General features: G+C 38.1%; 1 protein-coding gene across 3 annotated transcripts in view; it reads left to right on the forward strand.

The window, feature by feature from the left end:
* Positions 1-217: 217 nt before the first annotated feature.
* RNF111 (ring finger protein 111) overlaps positions 218-17,941 on the forward strand; it is a gene marked incomplete at both ends in the record, with an annotated part of 34,518 nt that continues 16,794 nt past the window's right edge. For all 3 annotated transcript variants that reach the window (XM_079541023.1, XM_079541024.1, XM_079541025.1), the window contains 4 exons: positions 218-1,094; positions 10,428-10,554; positions 13,967-14,130; positions 15,840-16,037. In XM_079541023.1, the coding sequence (XP_079397149.1) occupies positions 218-1,094; positions 10,428-10,554; positions 13,967-14,130; positions 15,840-16,037 (1,366 nt within the window). The remainder of the gene's footprint in view (positions 1,095-10,427; positions 10,555-13,966; positions 14,131-15,839; positions 16,038-17,941) is intronic.

Genomic DNA, 17,941 nt, shown 5'->3' on the forward strand with positions numbered 1-17,941 from the left:
TACACTGACGAGCTGGATTTGTAACATTATGATGGAACAGCAGTATGCTACTGAATGCTGTTTTGCTTTTCCCGAGGAGGTGGTGTTAGCCTGAGTAATAAATGACTTTTTTCTTGCTTCATTTTCATTCTTTGAGAAATGTGCTGAGTTTTTTGTTGTTTTGTTCCATTTGTTTGATGTATGTCTGTTTATTTCTAGGCCTTTCTTAAAACTTCCCATGTCTAAATGGACTCCTGAATGTAATATAGTTTATACTCTAAAAGCGGATATGAAGAGTGAAGTTCCTTCTGATGCACCAAAGAGACAAGAGAGCCTGAAGGGGATCCTCTTGAACCCTGAGCCTATTGGGGCAGCCAAAAGCTTCCCTGCGGAAGTGGAGATGATTGCCAGCAAAGTAGGGAATGAGTTCTCTCACTTATGCAGTGACTCTCAGAAGCAGAAGGATATGAATGGCAACCGTACAGACCAAGACAAAAGTCTTGTGGTGCGAAAAAAGCGCAAGAGCCAGCAGGCTGGTCCTTCATACACACAGAACTGTCCTGATAAAGAAAACCAAGGAGTCTTGGGATTAAGGCAGCATCTAGAAACGCAGAGTGAAGACAATGACTCTTCTTTTAGTGACTGTATCTCTTCGCCTTCATCTAGCCTACATTTTGGAGACTCTGACACAGTAACATCTGATGAAGAAAAAGATGCTCCTGTAAGACACTCTCAGGCAGTGCTGAATGCTGCGAGTAGAACTCACAGTGCAAGGTCACAAAAGTGGCCTCGGACTGAGGCAGAGTCTGTACCTGGATTATTAATGAAAAGGCCCTGTTTTCACAGCAGTTCTTTAAGAAGACTTCCATATAGAAAGAGATTTGTGAAAACCAGTTCCTCACAGCGGACGCAGAATCAGAAGGAACGAATTTTAATGCAGAGGAAAAAAAGGGAGGTGTTAGCTCGAAGAAAGTATGCTTTGCTACCCAGCTCTAGCAGTTCGAGTGAGAATGATCTCAGTAGTGAATCTTCTTCTAGTTCATCCACTGAAGGGGAGGAAGACCTATTTGTATCACCTGGTGAAAACCACCAGAACAATACAGCTGTACCTTCAGGTAAATTTGAATTCCTATGGTATTTCTGTTACTGAGCTTTCATCAAATGCAGTATGCTTTGCTTTTTTTTTCTTCTGCAGGTGCTTTGGAGCAGTTGGTTTTGTGTTTTTATAGAAGTTATACTCCAAATAAACCTAATATAATAGTAATATAAACACTAACCCATAAAGTTTTTGGTGGGAAAGGATGATCAGAACTTCCAGAAAAATTATAAGTCAAGAATCCTTTAATGTGAAAGTTTAAATAAATGGCTTTTAAACAAAGTACTTGAAGGTGCTGAATCTAGTTAGTCACATGCTGTGAAATCATTCCATTTTTTAAAATCTGTTAAGTAGCATTAAAGATGCTAGCTTTCACCTTGCATTAAAATGTTTAATTGTTATAGGTTTATTAACTGATTGTTGGAATTACAATTCTGAATGATTTCAAAAGGTAGAAAGAGCTATCAGTAACACACCTGTCAATACACAGTTAACATTGCTTGACAACTTAATTAAATCAATAGACTTGATTGTTGTGAGAAGACGGTAAGATACGACTCAGTTGATGTTAGCTTTACTATTATGATAATAAAAGAAAATTCTAAGGCCTGAAATTATGGAAAGCAACTGCACGATCAGTGCACGGACTGTATCATATATATGTGTATATATACCCCAAATGCTTTACCTAGTCACTGCACTGATACTTCTCTAGTACTACATCTACACAGATGCTTCTCTAGTATGTCTTGAGATAGTGTTTGAAGATAGGTGTGAATATTGATTTATTTTGTTTTCCCTCTCCCAGTTGTCTTAGAAGTCCTTTCTTCATACATTTGCAGAGTGAGAGGCATTTGCCAGCCCGTGGCTAGTTACATTGATGGTGTTGCAGCTATGCCTTCTGCAAATCATTTCAGTTGTTTGTAGAGCATGGGGAGGTGGATGCTCAGGACACAGCAGTGTTAATCTGTGCTGCCATGTTTTGTATATCTACTATTTGGTGGTGCATTCCGGAAAGTGAAACCATGTATTGGAATGTGCTGATCTTTCCTTTGAGGAAAAAGCCTTGGAAATTGCAAGTACACATCATAAAAATAAAAGTTGTGTATGTTCACGATGGGGGAGGATTTATACTTAAACAGAGCCATGGTACTAAATAGATTATTACTTGCTATTCATTATCACAGGAAATAATTTGCATGTTATTCTTTAATGTACTATTTTAATATGAGAAGTAAAATTTGTAATGCAAAAATCTTACTCGTGAAGTGTTGGAATGGCATAAATAACTCTAAAAGGGAAGGGTTACTGTGCAGGCTTTAGCTATCTTTATGCATATTTGTGGGGACAGAAACATATTTATTATTATTATTTCTTTTTTTTTTAAGCTTCAGCATGTTATGTTTCTGAAATGCATGCCTATGCATATTGAAAGGCCTAATTTGCAAATAATTAACTTAGAGGCATGCATACATTCAACAGAATAAGTTTGGGAAGCTATTGTGTCAGGACTTCCTATTTCCTAGTTAATTGTTTCTTCTCATTCTCAGAGAAGATGAAGTTTCTTGTAAATCTAAAATGATGCAGTACCATTAGCAACACTCTTCCCCTTGCAACATTGAACTAGTGAATGTATGAGAGCCTGGATTATGGCTTCTCAGGCAGCCAGCTATTTCCAAATACACCGAATGCATTTAGAGAGGGAACTTCCAGGGTTGTTTTGTGTATCTACTTGAGCTGATTAAACCTTCTGCCCTCTTCAAACTCAATGTAATTAACACCAGTTTCCCTTGAAGAGTAACTGCTCAGGTAACTTCCCAACATTCAGTGTGCTGTCGTGGTGGTGGCAGAAAGCCTGGACTTCGTAGTGCCCTTCATCCAGTCATGTGGAAAAATAAGTACATTGTCTGGTAGCTTTATTTTTATATTACTTGAAATAGACTTTGAAAAATACAGATCATTTATGAAGTCGTGTTTCTTTTCTTGTTCATGTTGATTAGCTCTGCACCAGTTAATTTCAGATGGAAATACTGATATAAGCTGTAACTGGAACAAGATATGCTTTAAAGAATGTGTATTGTGTCAGCTGTATTTCAGGACTGATACAGTGAGCTGAGAAGTAATTCTGCCTTAAAGTATGTAAATTCTGTATTCTTATTTTTCCTGTGGATATATGTATAGATGGAGAAGTTCTGAGCCTTTTGTTTACGCTGAAGATAGAGTGGGAAGTTGAGCAGACTTCCTTTATGCAAGTGTCCTATTTTTAGTAAGAGAAGAGTGTGATTAATGCTTTATGTAGCTTTTTGCTGTGAGATAATGCATTTCTGCTTATTGAGCTAATTAGGACAGAAATTAGGGGCCAGCTGGGAAAACAGATATGTAACATCCCCGTATAATGGGCAAGTATGATGTTACTTCTTATCTGTAAAAGATGTTGCTAAGCAGTGCCATTGTAGCCTGTTAATGGTAGGGACAGTTCACCCCAGCACATGAAACAACCTTCATGATGCATCTGCTGAAATCATAGAACACCTTGAAAGACTAAGAACTTTTGCTGAGCATGAAGCCTGCAGCATATATGTAAAAGCACTAGAGGAAATACTTAGAAAAGGAGGAAAATAATAATCAGCAAAGAAAAATACAATTTAATGGATCTAGTAATACTTAAACGTTTCATAAACCATCATTGCACTATTGTGGTCTCCTTACTAGCAGTTTGTATTAAGGATATGTCAGAATATTTGTTTGCTTCAAATATTGAGGTCTCTTAGGGAAAACGTTTTGAGTATTGCAAGGAATTAAAGTAATACTTCTCTTGCAACAAATAATAAATCAGTGCTTGTAGCTAATGGAATTTGTGGTTACTTTTTGAACATGATATGAATGGAGGTGTGGGGTTTTTTGTTTGTTCTAACAAAACTGTTTATAAAAGTCTTTATAAAATTAAAAAACAAACACCAAACACTTCACAGAGCTTCTCCACCCTTTTCTGTTGTAAATTTTCAGCTATTCTGGTGGAACTTCTGTACTTCAGGAGTGTGAGGGGACTGAAGAAGTGCCAAATCAGGACACTTGGGAACAGATGATGCAGTTTTACCAACTGCTTGCCACAAAAGGCACTGTCCTCATTAAAGTAAAGATGGCCACAGGAAGTTTTCTCAGGAGAGAGAGAGGTTGGCTGGGGACGTGGATGATGTGAAAACAACTCTGTATAGTTTAATGATATGGCTACAGTTGAAATTGCAGTGCTTTCAGGGGTATATATTCAAATTTGTAAGTTGATAGTAATAAAAAAACAGAGCTTACAGATAAGATAATTGCAAGCAGCAACATTTTTGTTGTGGAATGGCTGTTCTGGTTCTGTTCAGGTAGCCCAGAAGCTTGTCTCTGGCCCCTGGAGGACATGTGTAAATGTCTAGAGAGAAAATCCTCTGACTTTCCATATCAAGGGTGGCAGAATTTCAACTTGGTACTGGAATTGGATCTCTGTAATATTGCAGTAAAACTTCAGCTTGGATATAAAAATGCTGTGGGTGACACTTAGAGGCAGCCAGTCTTTCAGGGAAGTCTCAAAAAAGCTGAACTGGGAGCAGGTGTTGAGCTTTACATGATTCAGCTGGCAGTAAATCTGACCCACAAGAAATGTTGTTGTTGTTTTTGTTTGTTTTTTTTTAAAAAAGGTAGGATTTTACATTGTCATAAATTGTTGGCCTAACAGGGTTTAAAATTCCTTCAAGTCTGGCACATTACTCGGTGCTATTGAACAGCTAGTGCTAGACAAGCCTTGTTTCTTTCCTTAGAATGTAATGCTGATGAGAAGCTGCTCCAGTTTTTGTTCAAAGCTGATTGGAGCAAGCTGAGCCTGAATCCACTAATATACTTATTGTATGTCTTCCAAGAATATTGAATATAAACATCTGGTGCTTTAAAAGCCAGAGGCTGGTGAAAATGCTAATCTGAATGTGAAATGCTGCTTGTTTATTTAAACAGGTTTCTATTAACAGTTGAAGATAAACTTGCATGGAAATGGAAGTGATCTGCCTGTTGTTAATGATTTTTTTAGTTACTTAATCCCTCCTGAAAATAAAAGCTCTCCCTCTTCCCCCGGTAACTGATACAGCTCATAATTGAGAGCTTTTATCTCAATAGTGAGCAGGGAAGTGGATGCCATACCCTTTCTGATGTGTCCCTCAGTAGAAAAGGGCTTGGGAGGAGCTGAGTAGCGTATGGCTGCTGCAGCTTTTTGTGCTGAAAGCAACTGTTGGAGTTGCTTTGCTGTATTGCTGCTGATAGGAACAAGACCTATGTGTATGATTTAAAAATAGTAGGTAGAGTTTCAGATGACCCCTATCAGCATAGCTTATGGTTGGATGAGATCCCCTAAGTTCTGGTTGTTTAACATCTTTTCCACCAGAGTACTACACAGTTTGTATGCTCTTGAAAATTTCTCCTGTCTTGCACAGCTCGTGAAAAATATATTCCAAGTAACCTCAGGTAGAGCTCCTTAACACTAGTAGGATATTCTTTTGTCAATTTCAAGCTCAGTTACTGACCTTGTAGTAACCTTGAATTCACCATCACAAGCTGCTGTAGAAGCAGTATCAGCAAATTCAGAAAGGCATTAAGACACTTTAACTCACAGCTGTCCTTGAAGAATGAAGAGGCAAAGATGAGCTTTCTGATCTCTGTAATGCTGTGGCTGTTGGGTGATGTAAGAGACTTCCTTCACAGGATTGTAGCCTGGGTTTTTGGCTCTCATGGCTCGGTTTTGCCTGTTGCAGCTGGTAGAGAACATGAGCCTCAGTGTGGGTGTTGGTCTGCTCCATTGAAAGCCTGGAACTCAAAATAAGATGTCACGGGGAGTGGACGTCTTGTTTGAGATGTTTTTTTCATTTACGCTTGGTCAAGCTGTCTCATTAGGAACTGGATGTTGTAAAACTGCTTCACTGTTTTACATGTAATATTTCATCTAGTTAAACACAGTGTTAATTGCAAAGTACCCTCTAGGAAGGACACTAGTTGGCCTACCATAAATTTGGATGTTGCAGTAGTAGTACTTGTGTCCTCTGTGGGATATTGGTGTTAATTGATGATTGATTAATATGCAGATCATGTCATGGTCCACTGAAGGTAAGTGACAGTGCTGTGTATAACACAGCTTCACCTCTTGCCTATCACTTCTGGGTTACTGAAGTATTTAAAACAAAAATGTGCTTCCCAGAACTTGCTTGTGGTCTATCAGCAGCTCTTAGCAGATACCATTTTGAAATCTTACAGTTTTCTGGGGAGAAGATATGCTTGTTTAACGATCTAAATAATGGACAACAAAGTAGTATGCTATTTGAGTTATTTTCAGGTTAATAAATTAATCTGACAGGTTTGCTGTCTTTGATGTAGGTTGGGGGTGGCTAGATTGGAGGTTGTTTTGCTTGTTAAGGGATTATTATCATTTTTAGCCTGTTCAAATTAGGGTCATATACAAAACCTAATTACTACTGTTAGTGAGTCTGAGTTTGGAGGTATCTGCAAAACTTACAAACTGAAAGTTGGTGTTTTGCATGTGCTGTGAAATAAAATTTGTGGATTTGGGTAGAGGAAAAAAAAAAAAAGAATAGAAAATAATAAAATTCTTCCTGTGGTTGTCAATAGAATTGTTGGATTTAACTAACTCATTTAAAATGAATGAATCTTTTAGTGGTAGCCCAAAGGCTAATTTAGTCACTACAGGTAGAGTATAATTTGCTTGCTATGCCTTCTGATTCAGGAGGTGGCAGAAAGGAGTATCATATACCTGCAGGAGGGTAATTTTGTTTGCTGTATAACCATGGGTATTATGTTGAGAGTAGTTAGAAAAAACTCTTAAATCTGGATAACTACTTTTCTACCATTGGTCTAGTCTCTTCTCTTTGAAGGGAGAATAACATCCAGTAGGATAGCATTAGCCCAGTAACACTTGTTGGACGGATTTAGCTGTCTCTTACAGGGTCGAGCATTGACATGATGCATTGATGAGTAAGGTATTAATATTTATACTTAAAATAAGGTCAAGTTTGCTCAGTCCAGACTGAAAATGACTGGTCAGTGACTGTTTTATTCATTAAAACAAATAGTGTGTACCTCATCACGGTGGAATATATAAAAACATCCTGTGCAGTGAAATGCAAGGTCAAAAGTAATACTTAGAAAGATATGCAAGGATCTTGTCATCCAGTACATTCCTGTTATGTTTCTCCCTTGGCTGTTGGTATGTCTTGTAAATTATGCAGTGAATGAAAACTAGGATTTATTGAAATGTCAGATTCTGTTGGTTTTCTGCACTACCAGCATAAAAATGTTAGTTGAAGCTACTTTTATAAACCTAGGCTTAAAAACTTAAGTTTACTTTATAGGTGTGTATACTCAAAGCATACTCCTATGGAGGTTCCTTAGGTATGTTCAGGTATTTACTACTGCAGTGTAGCCATGGCTTTACCAGGTACCTGCTGAGAGTGTGGTAAACATCTGGCACATCTGAGTGCCTCAAAATTCTCTTGAGCAAGTAGTTTTAGAAACCATACAGCAAAAGCTCTGACAATCCATTTGTTTTATTTCTGCATGTCATCTCACTGAAGGAGGTTTCCTTTGCCTTTGTGGGGTGATGTGCTCAAAATTTAAGTTGGCTAACAAGCTGCTCAGTTTGGTCAGGCTCACCTTCAGAAGCCAACTCAACTTGTGAAGTTACTTTACATCAATTTACAAAACAGCATGGATTTGCTAGGATTAGGGTCTGTGTATTTCAACCCAGCGGCCTTGAGATTTCAGTGCCTTTGGCAGAATTCTTACTTGCATCTCTCAGATAAGTTACAGAACTACTTCCTGAGGATTATAAACATTACACCTGTGTTGCTTGTTTACCTGCAGTGTTGCTGACTTTTAATAATTATTGTTCAGAGGAAAGTGATTGGTTTACGTTGTCTGATTTTTTTTTTTTTTTTTTTTTGCATGCTGTTCTTCCAGAAACAGATATGTTTTTAAAATATGCAGACTTCAAACACATGCGCTTGGTATGCTTCTAGTAGATCTTGCACAAAAGATCCTCTTACTTAAAATGAGTCACAAAGTCATAAGTGATCATAACTTACATTCGTTGTTGTTATGCTAGGAATATAATCTTAGAAATATTTGTAAGACATTTATTATAGTTTAGAGACTTCTATCAGTCTCTATTTGGAAGAAATTGGATATTATTGATTTACGGTTTGGTCTTTCTGAAAGCCCTCTGTGGGATGAAAACCTGGTCACTTTGTGCTTCTGACTTCTGATAACGCTGCTAAAAGGCACAGGGTAGGAAGTGTAGAAGGCTGAGATCCAGCTCAGCTGGGGATGTTTATAGCAACCTTGCCTGTTTTACTGAAGACCCAATCAGTAATTTTGGAGTTTTTAGAACTGTTCAGCCAATAACCATCCTGATGTTCTCTGACTAATTTGCAGTCAGTAAAATGACACCACAGCTAAAGATTTACTTTAAAAGGAGCTTGTAAAATCAATTCTTAAGCCACAAAGGTGAGCATCTAAATTGCACAGATACCAGCTGAGAGCTTTGCTTTCACAAGAAGCTTGCCTCAGAGGTGAGGTAGGGCTGTGCACTGGATTTACATGGTATTCAATGCTTCCAGGAGGTGCTGTTTACAAAAATAATGCGGTCACACTTGGGTTGAAATCTTTGTGCTTTTTTTCACCTGTCATAATTTTAAGTAATTGTTGAGTCTGAGGACATTCAGACTCCCAAAATTCTTACAAATTTACTTACAAGTGTGTGTTAGGCCCAGAGCAGCTGCCCGACTGGCTGGTTTTATCTGAGAAGTCACTAGAACAGATCTGTGTTAGGAAGTTGTTGTGTGTTAGAAATGACAGGCAAATGTTTACTTACCTCTGAATGTGTTGAAGACTGACTGCAGTTTTTTCATATTGAGAAAACGGCTCCTCTTTTTTCAATTTTAGCATGTGACTATTTTGTAGACACTGAATTAGTAATGTTAGTTTTTGCCAAAGTTGTCATGCAAGTTCTGAGAACTGATTTTGTTGCATACTGCTTCTGATCGTGACATTTTGGTGAATACCAGTTTTTGGAAGCATGACTTTTTCCATCTGCAGGCACCGTCTCTCTGGGGTGAGTATCTCCAGTAACAAAAGAAGACTGTTGGAAAATCTGAAATGCAATTTCATGTTGGTTTTTTTTTTGTTTTTTTTCCAAAACCAAGAAGCCTTAGAGCTTGAGGGTGGGAGTAAAGCCCTGCCCACCACCCCAGACCTTTGTTAGTCTTTCCTGTTACAGTAACAAGGATGTAGCTTAGCAGATGTGAAGCTCTTCTACAGCAGTGCATCCTTCTACTAGGCCAGGAAGCGGTTGCTTACTGCAAATGAAAAAAGGAGTATATACCTTGTCATAGGGTAAAGCAGCTGGAACAGTGTGTACAGACTAGGTGGAGACCTAGTTGTTCAAGCAATTTTCTTAAGGAAATTGGCAGCCCTCAAAAGAGATCTGCCAGATTGGTAGACTTTTGCTATTTCTAAGCTAACTAGCTCATTTATTTAATAAAGTCCGTTGTGCTCAGTGGTATTGCTGTAGTGAATAAATCCATAGCCTAATTTAAGTATTTTAGGTAGCTCAAACTTGTCACTGCCAATATTGTAGCTGTAGAGACGTTTCCATGTCTCGTCATTAGGCTGGAACTTCAGCCACTCTTCCAGAAATGGTTTCCTATCAGAACTTCTTTCTGAATTGATTTTGTGGGTTGCTTTATTGCTGCTAATAGTTCCATTTTAACTTTGTCTGGTATAAGACTGTGAATGTCAGGGAAAATGTAGATTTAAAGATGCTTGTAAGACCAATATTTGTGATCTTCATTTTGCTTTGGAAAGAATGTTTATTAGTCAGTGCATTGCTTTTTGTTTTTTCTACTGTCTAACCTTGAGATTGGAATGCCTATGAGCAAGGAAGAAATAAAGCTATTAAAGATAAAAAACCACTCCTGCTTTGCTAGCCTGAAAGTTTTTGTATTTATATTAAATGTCTGAATTTCACTGTATTACAGCTAATAAAACTCACCAGAATTGCTTGTAGTACACAGTAGAATGTTAATTTACATAGCTGTATTATTTCCTCTCTCTATATCTTTGGTCTTTTTATTTTCACTTCACTATTTAAAATATAATTGCTATCTCTACTAGTTAGGTCACGTATATGACAGTTGCACTTGAAATTTTGACATACTGTATGAAATTCTATGTTTTAAGTCTAGCAGAAAAAAAACTGTTTTTTCATGACAGCTCATGAGATGAAGTATGCAAACTTTTCTTATTTTCTCATCAGGAAGTATTGATGAAGATGTTGTGGTGATTGAAGCATCTTCCACACCCCAGGTCACTGCTAATGAAGAAATAAATGTTACCTCAACAGATAGTGAAGTGGAGATTGTTACCGTTGGTGAGAGCTACAGGTGGGACTTGCCTCTTTTACATTAATGCAGTTACGCTGAAGTCAGTGTTTGTCACAAGGGGAGAGCCTATGTCATTAAAAGTCCATAAGGTAGTGTCTAGAAATTCTCATCAGCTGATACACTTTGCATTTGTGGTTCAAAATGGAAAACACACAAAAACTCACAGCTTTACCAAAGTTTGACAGTAAGACTGGGAGGGACTTGGGGAGGTAGCTGTACTTAGTGTGACTGAGAATTGGAGTTCTGGAGAAGTTGAGCTCTGTAGTGAGATCACAGGCCAATTGGCTTAGGAAAGCATCCTGCTTCTATGAAGCCACTGCTGCTCATATACTTTCATGTTTTTCCATGCCCTGGTGGAAGTTTTGTTCCATGTTTGTCAGATTCTATAGAATCCAATGGAGGAGTTCTTTGGAGTGGAAGACTTGAAACTGTAGTGTATATGGGACGGATGGGGATGCATGCCAATAAAATATATGGGTTTGTTTGTGAACATGAAGGCAAAATTGTAGAATATGAGGAATGACTATACGTTTTTGAGAAATGGCAAAGGTAATAATAGGCAGTACAATATAAAAATATTCCTTGTTTTTCACCAGATTGTGATTTCGTTAATGTAACCTAAAATTCAAAAAACAGATGGGTTTTCCTGCATAAATCACTTCTGTTGGAATAAATTGCATTTCTAACAAACCAATTTCATGGTTAAATCGTGTGTGTGCACAGTGCGAAATCATGAAAAATATGAACAGTTGAAACAGATGTTTTTATTTTTTAAACTCATGAAAAAAATATGTACATCTTGTTGCTTCTGTATCAGAGAAGAAATGGGGAGAGGGGAGAGAAATCAACATTTTAAAAATGCGTTTCTTCAACACCACATTTCTTGGTTGTGCAAAATCACTCTTTTCAGCAGAAAGCAAAAGCTGCAGAACGAGCAGGTACAGCATCAGGAAATTGTTGGAAATGTGTTTCTAGGAGTAACTTTCCCACATGAGTGTTGAGAAAAATCATTAAAGCCTGTGGAAATGTGTATGCTTGGAATAACCTGAGTTAAGCCAAGTTAATTTACTGGCATCTTATAACTCTGTGAAGCTTTGTAGGGTTAAAAATGATTGCATATTAAACTAATTGTGCTTGTAGAACATCAGTTCAAACCTTATCAGAGATGTATAAAGCACTTCTGGAAGATTCCCCCTTTCCACCATTAATAAGATATTTTTCTCTAAGAGCTATAAGAAACTTAAGAAAATTACTTGCTTCTTCACTTACCTTTTGTAACCATACCACCAAAACAGCAGCAGTATCCCTCCTCTCAGTTTTACTGATGTGTTGGTGTCAATGTTAATTTCAACACGGAGGAGACCCAACCTATGATGACTTTAAATTTTAGTCTGTTCAGATGGCTAGGCCTTGTAACTTGCAGACTTCTCTTATTATTGTTACTATTTAAAGATCATAATGGAATGGTCAAATAAAGTTTGAGCCTATTAAGCAAACCCTTTACCTCAGGCTCCTGGAGTTCCCTGTGGAAACTTTCAGCTGAAGGCGTCGTGAAAAGATTAAAGAAATTGTTTTGTGTTGGAGAATGTCCTGATTCTATGTGATTTAAAAAAAAAAAAAAAAAAAAAAAAAAAAAAAAAAAGTACAGCAAGAGAAAAAATATGGGAGGTTTTCTATGGTAAAGAAGAGTCTTAAGTTCAAATCTTCATCTCAAAATTTCTAGAAATGTCTCTTTTATGCTGTGAATGTAAAGTAGTTCTTATGCAGATTTTTTTGTGGTTCAAGCGTATCTGTTTTGCCAGCCCACAATATAAGGACCAAAGGCAGCTATTGGAAGTCTTAATAGTAGTTCAGTATAAAATTGTAAATGCTGTAAGCAAACTGAACATTATGGTTACTATTTAAAAAATTCAGAATAATGGGCAGAGCAAAGTAAATGGTTTCCTTTGTTCTCATCTATTTTTTTTTATAGATGAGAAAATTTTCTCTATTTTAGAGAAAGTATAAGTGCATTTTTGGGTGAAAACCATCCTTTTCTGATGCTCTGTAGTACTACTGGCTCTTTTCTGTGAAACCTAAGCTTCAGTTTTATGCCTGCTTGTTATTTGCATTGAATCATCTAGAACTAAAACTTTTTCAAAAAATGAGTGGCAGTATATGTGCTTTTAACAGAAGAATTTGCAGAATGCAAACTAATGGAAAGGATTAGATTTGAAAATGTATATGTAATTTCTGGAGTAAATTGTAAAGCACTTGGGGGTAAATTTCATTCTGGAATGTCAGTATGATACACCAAATGTGCATACAAGTCTATTTAGACTTCCTCTGAATGCAAACCTTAAGAAAATGTGCTTGCGCGCAATTGAAATGTAAGCCAGTTGAGACTGCAGCAAGCATAGTTTGTGCACTACTGGAAAATACCCTGCTCTCCTTTGTCAGTGAAGTGAAAGGAATACAGGCAGAATAGAAATGTTGACTGAACTCCATGGTGATTTGTGCAGTGAGTTTTGTTTGTTTTTAGCAAAGTCATTCCTTTTTCTTTGCTGCTGAATTACTGAAGTTTGAGTATGTTGTTTTTCCAGATTGGAAAATGGAGCTATTTGGTGCATATAGGAGAGTCAGTGGTAAATATCATATAGTAAAATATCCTTTTCTTAATTAAAGGTAGTAATCTCTTAGCTTAAACTTCAAAATATCATTGATTTGAGCATTCAGATTTATATGACTAATTTCAGTAGAACCAGGTGCTGTTACCCTACAGGAAAAAAAAATCACCCATTTCCTCAGGAATGGTATAGGCATAGGATTTCCTTTTCTGAAGCTGCATTTCACTTGAGCTTTGTTAAATGTTACACAAAGCTGTGTTTATTCTTGGAGGGGATGAGGGAAGTAATATTCACAAGATAAATGTCCAAAGCAATCTCTGGACGTTAGTTCAAAAGTTCAGAAATGATCCTCTGAAAACGCTGCCACAAATTAATACTCAGAAGAACTTAATATTTACAGGTTTTTGTAATTTTTACTTTCCTGTCATCGTTTGTAGATCTGCTGTTTCAGACTGCATAGGAGTAGTGTAGAATTCAGAGAATCTTAGATTTCTCTCACAGAGCTGTAGCATTAGGTATAGTTACTGCATGACTGATGCTGTAGGGTTTCACAGTGGTTTGGTTTATTAAAGAAAATGACCAGTACTGAGTTCGTAGGACTACATGTTAGATACCTTCCATTAAGTTATCTGGTAAAGTCTGAAATAATGTTTCTAAATACCCTGCCACACAGATGTGTATTTCAGCCTAACCAAAATGCTTTTTTGCTACTAAAAAAGAAAAAAAAAGCTTCTGAAACAGTGAGGAGAAAAAATATAAAAAATGTAAGATTTGGGTCAGTACTTAAGGCATTATGTGTTTTTAAGGTCTCGTTCAACACTTGGACACTCAAGATCACAGTGGGGACAGAGCTCTAGTACTCATGCTGCACGGCCTCAAGAACAGCGGAATCGCAGCAGGATTTCCACAGTCATACAGCCACTGAGACAGAATGCAGCAGAGGTTGTGGACCTTACAGTGGATGAAGATGGTAAGCCACACTGGTCTCAGAAGTCTCTTAATTTTTTAGGAGCAGGATGATCAGTGTAAGGAGTAGAATTGTATCAACTCTAATGTACCACTCGTGGAAAAACTATTCTATACAAACAGATCTCCCAGCCTGTCAGAAAATCTTACAACTTTACTTTCAATATTAAAAGTTTAGCCATTCCAATGATCTATTAGATATAACTTTTCTTGCAGAAACTGCACTGGGTGTGTCTGAGAGGTTACTCCCCAGACAGAAATTGCAGAACAGATGGAACTACTACGTTAAAAATACACACCTCAGTGCAACATCATAAAAACTAGTGCTGCTAAGTGCTTTGTGTAGTAGCATAAAGATATTGTGTGTGATATTCTGTGTAATATCATAAAGAACTGAACTCGTAAAGCATGCTAGGTTTCTGAAACTGTAACTTTCTGTGGTCTCCTACCATTAATATCCAATAAGTTTGGCATTCAAACATAGTGATGATGAAAATGATCAGAGCAATTTCCAGGCATTGTCAAAAGTTGTGGAAGAAGTCTGAATCTGATGTGATGTTGGTGATGATCAATTAGAAGGGATTATGTAGTAAGTTTTAAAAGAAATTTTCTGTTCTGACAATTCCCTCTCTGAGTGTGTCAGAAGCTAGTATCTTACAACACATTCTTCAAGAATGTCTTGATTTTAGTCGTGTTTTGATTAGTTGTGTGATTGCAGAATCTCTTTCTGAAAGTTGAACATCTGATCCCTCGTTGTATGATTGCTTATCAATGTTAAGCTACATGTATCCTGGGGAAAGAAAAGCAACAGTGAAACAGAATTTGTGTTACATTTTTGTAAAAATATTTTCTTTAAATGAAATCAGCATGTTGGAATGGTTCATTAAACTCTAGATAACAGATGATTTATGAAAGAGTTGTTTATTCCATTCCTTACTGAGTTGCTAATATACTTATTAGATCTAGGTCTTGAATGAGTCATATTTTATTTCAAGACTTTGTGTAAGAGAAGAATTTGAAACGTCTTAATGCCCTTTTATTGTATTCATGCAGATGTTTTTACTAGAAAAAAAAAATGATCATCTTTCTATGGCATCTTCTATTCCTCAGCATGTTGTTACTCTGTCAGCAGTGAGAAGTTTCAAATATAGTCAAAAATTTTTTGAAACTAAATTTGAATTACACTACCAAATAACTTTTTTTTTTTTTTTTTTTTTTTAAATTTAGCCTGTTCACAGATGTGAGGTAGAGACCAAAATTTACCAAGTAGTGTATTTTCCCTCATCCTGTAAAATATATTGACTCTGCTTAATGTGTATTGAGACTAGAAACCAAGTTTAACTTCCTGGGGCCTGCAATGCTATGCATCTAGAATGGCTGAAGCTTGTAAGGCAGTTCAGCTAGTTTAGATGTTTTATGACCTTGCTTAGTTATCCAAAAGCTCTCCTGTGCTTTGTAGGCATTGAAGAATGGTAAGAAATCATAGAATGACTTAATCATAGAACAGTTTGCCTGTTATTTATGAAAGACTTCAGCAAATACGTGAGCAAATGTTCACACACAAGTAAAACAACTTTTCTATTTTATACTCATTTTTGTATTCTGACTTTCTCAGCATCTGGCAAAACTAACATGTATTATACAAATATCAATTTAAAAAATCTTAACTTTTAAAGTTTACAGAACATGAAAATTTTTTTTTTCCTCTGCCAGAGCCAACAGTTGTGCCAACCACATCAGCTAGAGTGGACCCCCAGGTCGTGAGTTCTGCTTCCAGTAACAGTTCTAGTACGTCTACCTCAGAGCAGGCCTCTGATGCAGCTCCAAACGTCTCCACCAGCCAGCCCTCTGCAGCACCAGAGACAACTTCTAGTCTTCCCAATAGCAGCACTGCTGGTACTTCAGCTGGAGGTACAGAAGAAAAGAGCTTTGTAAACTGGTTTATTACCTGCCAGTACAAGGGCAGTAGAGGAGGCTAAACAGATAACAGTGAAGAGTTAAGAGTGACTGTGAAAAGCAGAGAGGAAAAGAATCTGAAAAAGATCATTGATTTCACAGAATGTCTGGGGTTGGAAGGGAACTTGAAAGATCATCTAGTCCAGTCCTGCTGCCAGAGCAGGAACACCTAGATTGGGTCACACAGGAATGCGTCCAGGCAGGTTTTGAATGTCTCCAGAGGAGGAGGGCAGCCCATTCCAGTGTTGTTTCCCTCACTGTGAAGAAGTTTTTTTCTCATATTTATGTGGAGTCTCTTATATTTCACTTTGCACACATTGCCCCTTGTCCCGTCATTGGATGTCACTGAGAAGAGCCTGGCTTCATCCTCTTGATACACACCCTTTACATATTTATAAAAAGAAATGAGGTCACCCCTCAGTCTCCTCCAAACTAAAGAGACCCAGCTCCCTCAGCCTTTCCTCCTTAGGGAGATCCTGTACTCCCTTAATCCTCTTTGTGGGCGCTGGACTCTCTCAAGCAATTCCTTGTCCTTCTTGAACTGAGGGGCCTGGAACTGGACGCAGTGTTCCAGATGTGGTCTAACCAGGGCAGTGTAGAGGGGGAGGAGAACCTCTCGACCTACTGATCAGATTCTAATGCACCCCAGGATGTCATTGGGCTTCTTGGCCACAAGAGTGCAGTACTGGCTCATGGTCATCCTGCTCTCCACCAGGACCCCCCAGATCGCTTTCCTTCACGCTGCTCTCCAACAGGTCAGTCCCCAACCTATACTGGTACCTGCGGTTGTTCTTGCCCAGATGCAAGACTCTACACTTTGCTCTTGTTTATGTTTCATTAAATTTCTCCCCACCCACTCTCTAGCCTGCCTAGATCTTGCTGGATGGTGGCACAGCCTTCTGGCATGTCAGCAAACTTGCTGATAGTGCACTCTGTTCTCTCATCCAAGTCTCTGATGAATATATTGAATATATTGTCTCAGTACCAGCTCTTAAGGGACTTCACTAGATACAGACCTCCAACTAAACTCCATCCCATTGACCACAACATTCTGGCTTCTTCAGTCAGTTCACAGTCCACCTCACTACCCAATTGTCCAGACCACGCTTTCTCAGTTTAGCTCCAAGGATGCTGTGGGAGATGGTGTCAGATGCTTTCCTAAGATCAAGATGGACCACATTCACTGCTTTACAATCATTTATCTATCTGATTATCTTCACAAAAGGCTGTCAGGTTGGTTAAGCATGACTTCCCCTTGGTGAGGCCATTCTGACTGCCCCCAATGACCCTTTTATCCCTGATATACCTTGTTCCAGCACCTTTCCAGGGATGGAGGTGATGCTGACCAGTCTATAGTTACATGGGTCCTCCTTCTCACCCTTTTTGAAGACTGGAGTGGCATTTACTTTCCTCTAGTCCTCACAACTTACCAAGCACAATGGAGAGTGGCCTAGCAATGACTTCCACCTTAGCACCCATGAGTGCATCCCGTCAGGACCCATGGATTTATGGATGTCCAGATTGTTTAATTGATTCTTAACACCAGTCCTCATCAACTGAGGCAAACTCTTCCTTGATCCTGACTTCCTCCATGTCCTGAGGCGTATGTGGCTCCTCAGGGCAGCCTCCAGCAGTACAGACAGAGACAAAGAAGGCGTTTAATAACTCTCCTTCTCTGTATCTTCTGTCACCAGGGCATCCACTTCATTCATCAGTGGGCCTGTATTGCCTCTAGCATTAGTTTTATCTGCAAGGTATTTAAAGAAGCTCTTTCTGTTGTCCTTGACCCCTCTTGCAAGGTTTAAATCTAAGGAGGCCTTAGCTTTCCTATTTGCCTCCCTACATCCTCTGAAAACAAT

Source organism: Tetrao urogallus (assembly GCF_951394365.1).
Source record: "Tetrao urogallus genome assembly, chromosome: 11".
In the NCBI taxonomy this organism is placed as follows: domain Eukaryota; kingdom Metazoa; phylum Chordata; class Aves; order Galliformes; family Phasianidae; genus Tetrao; species Tetrao urogallus.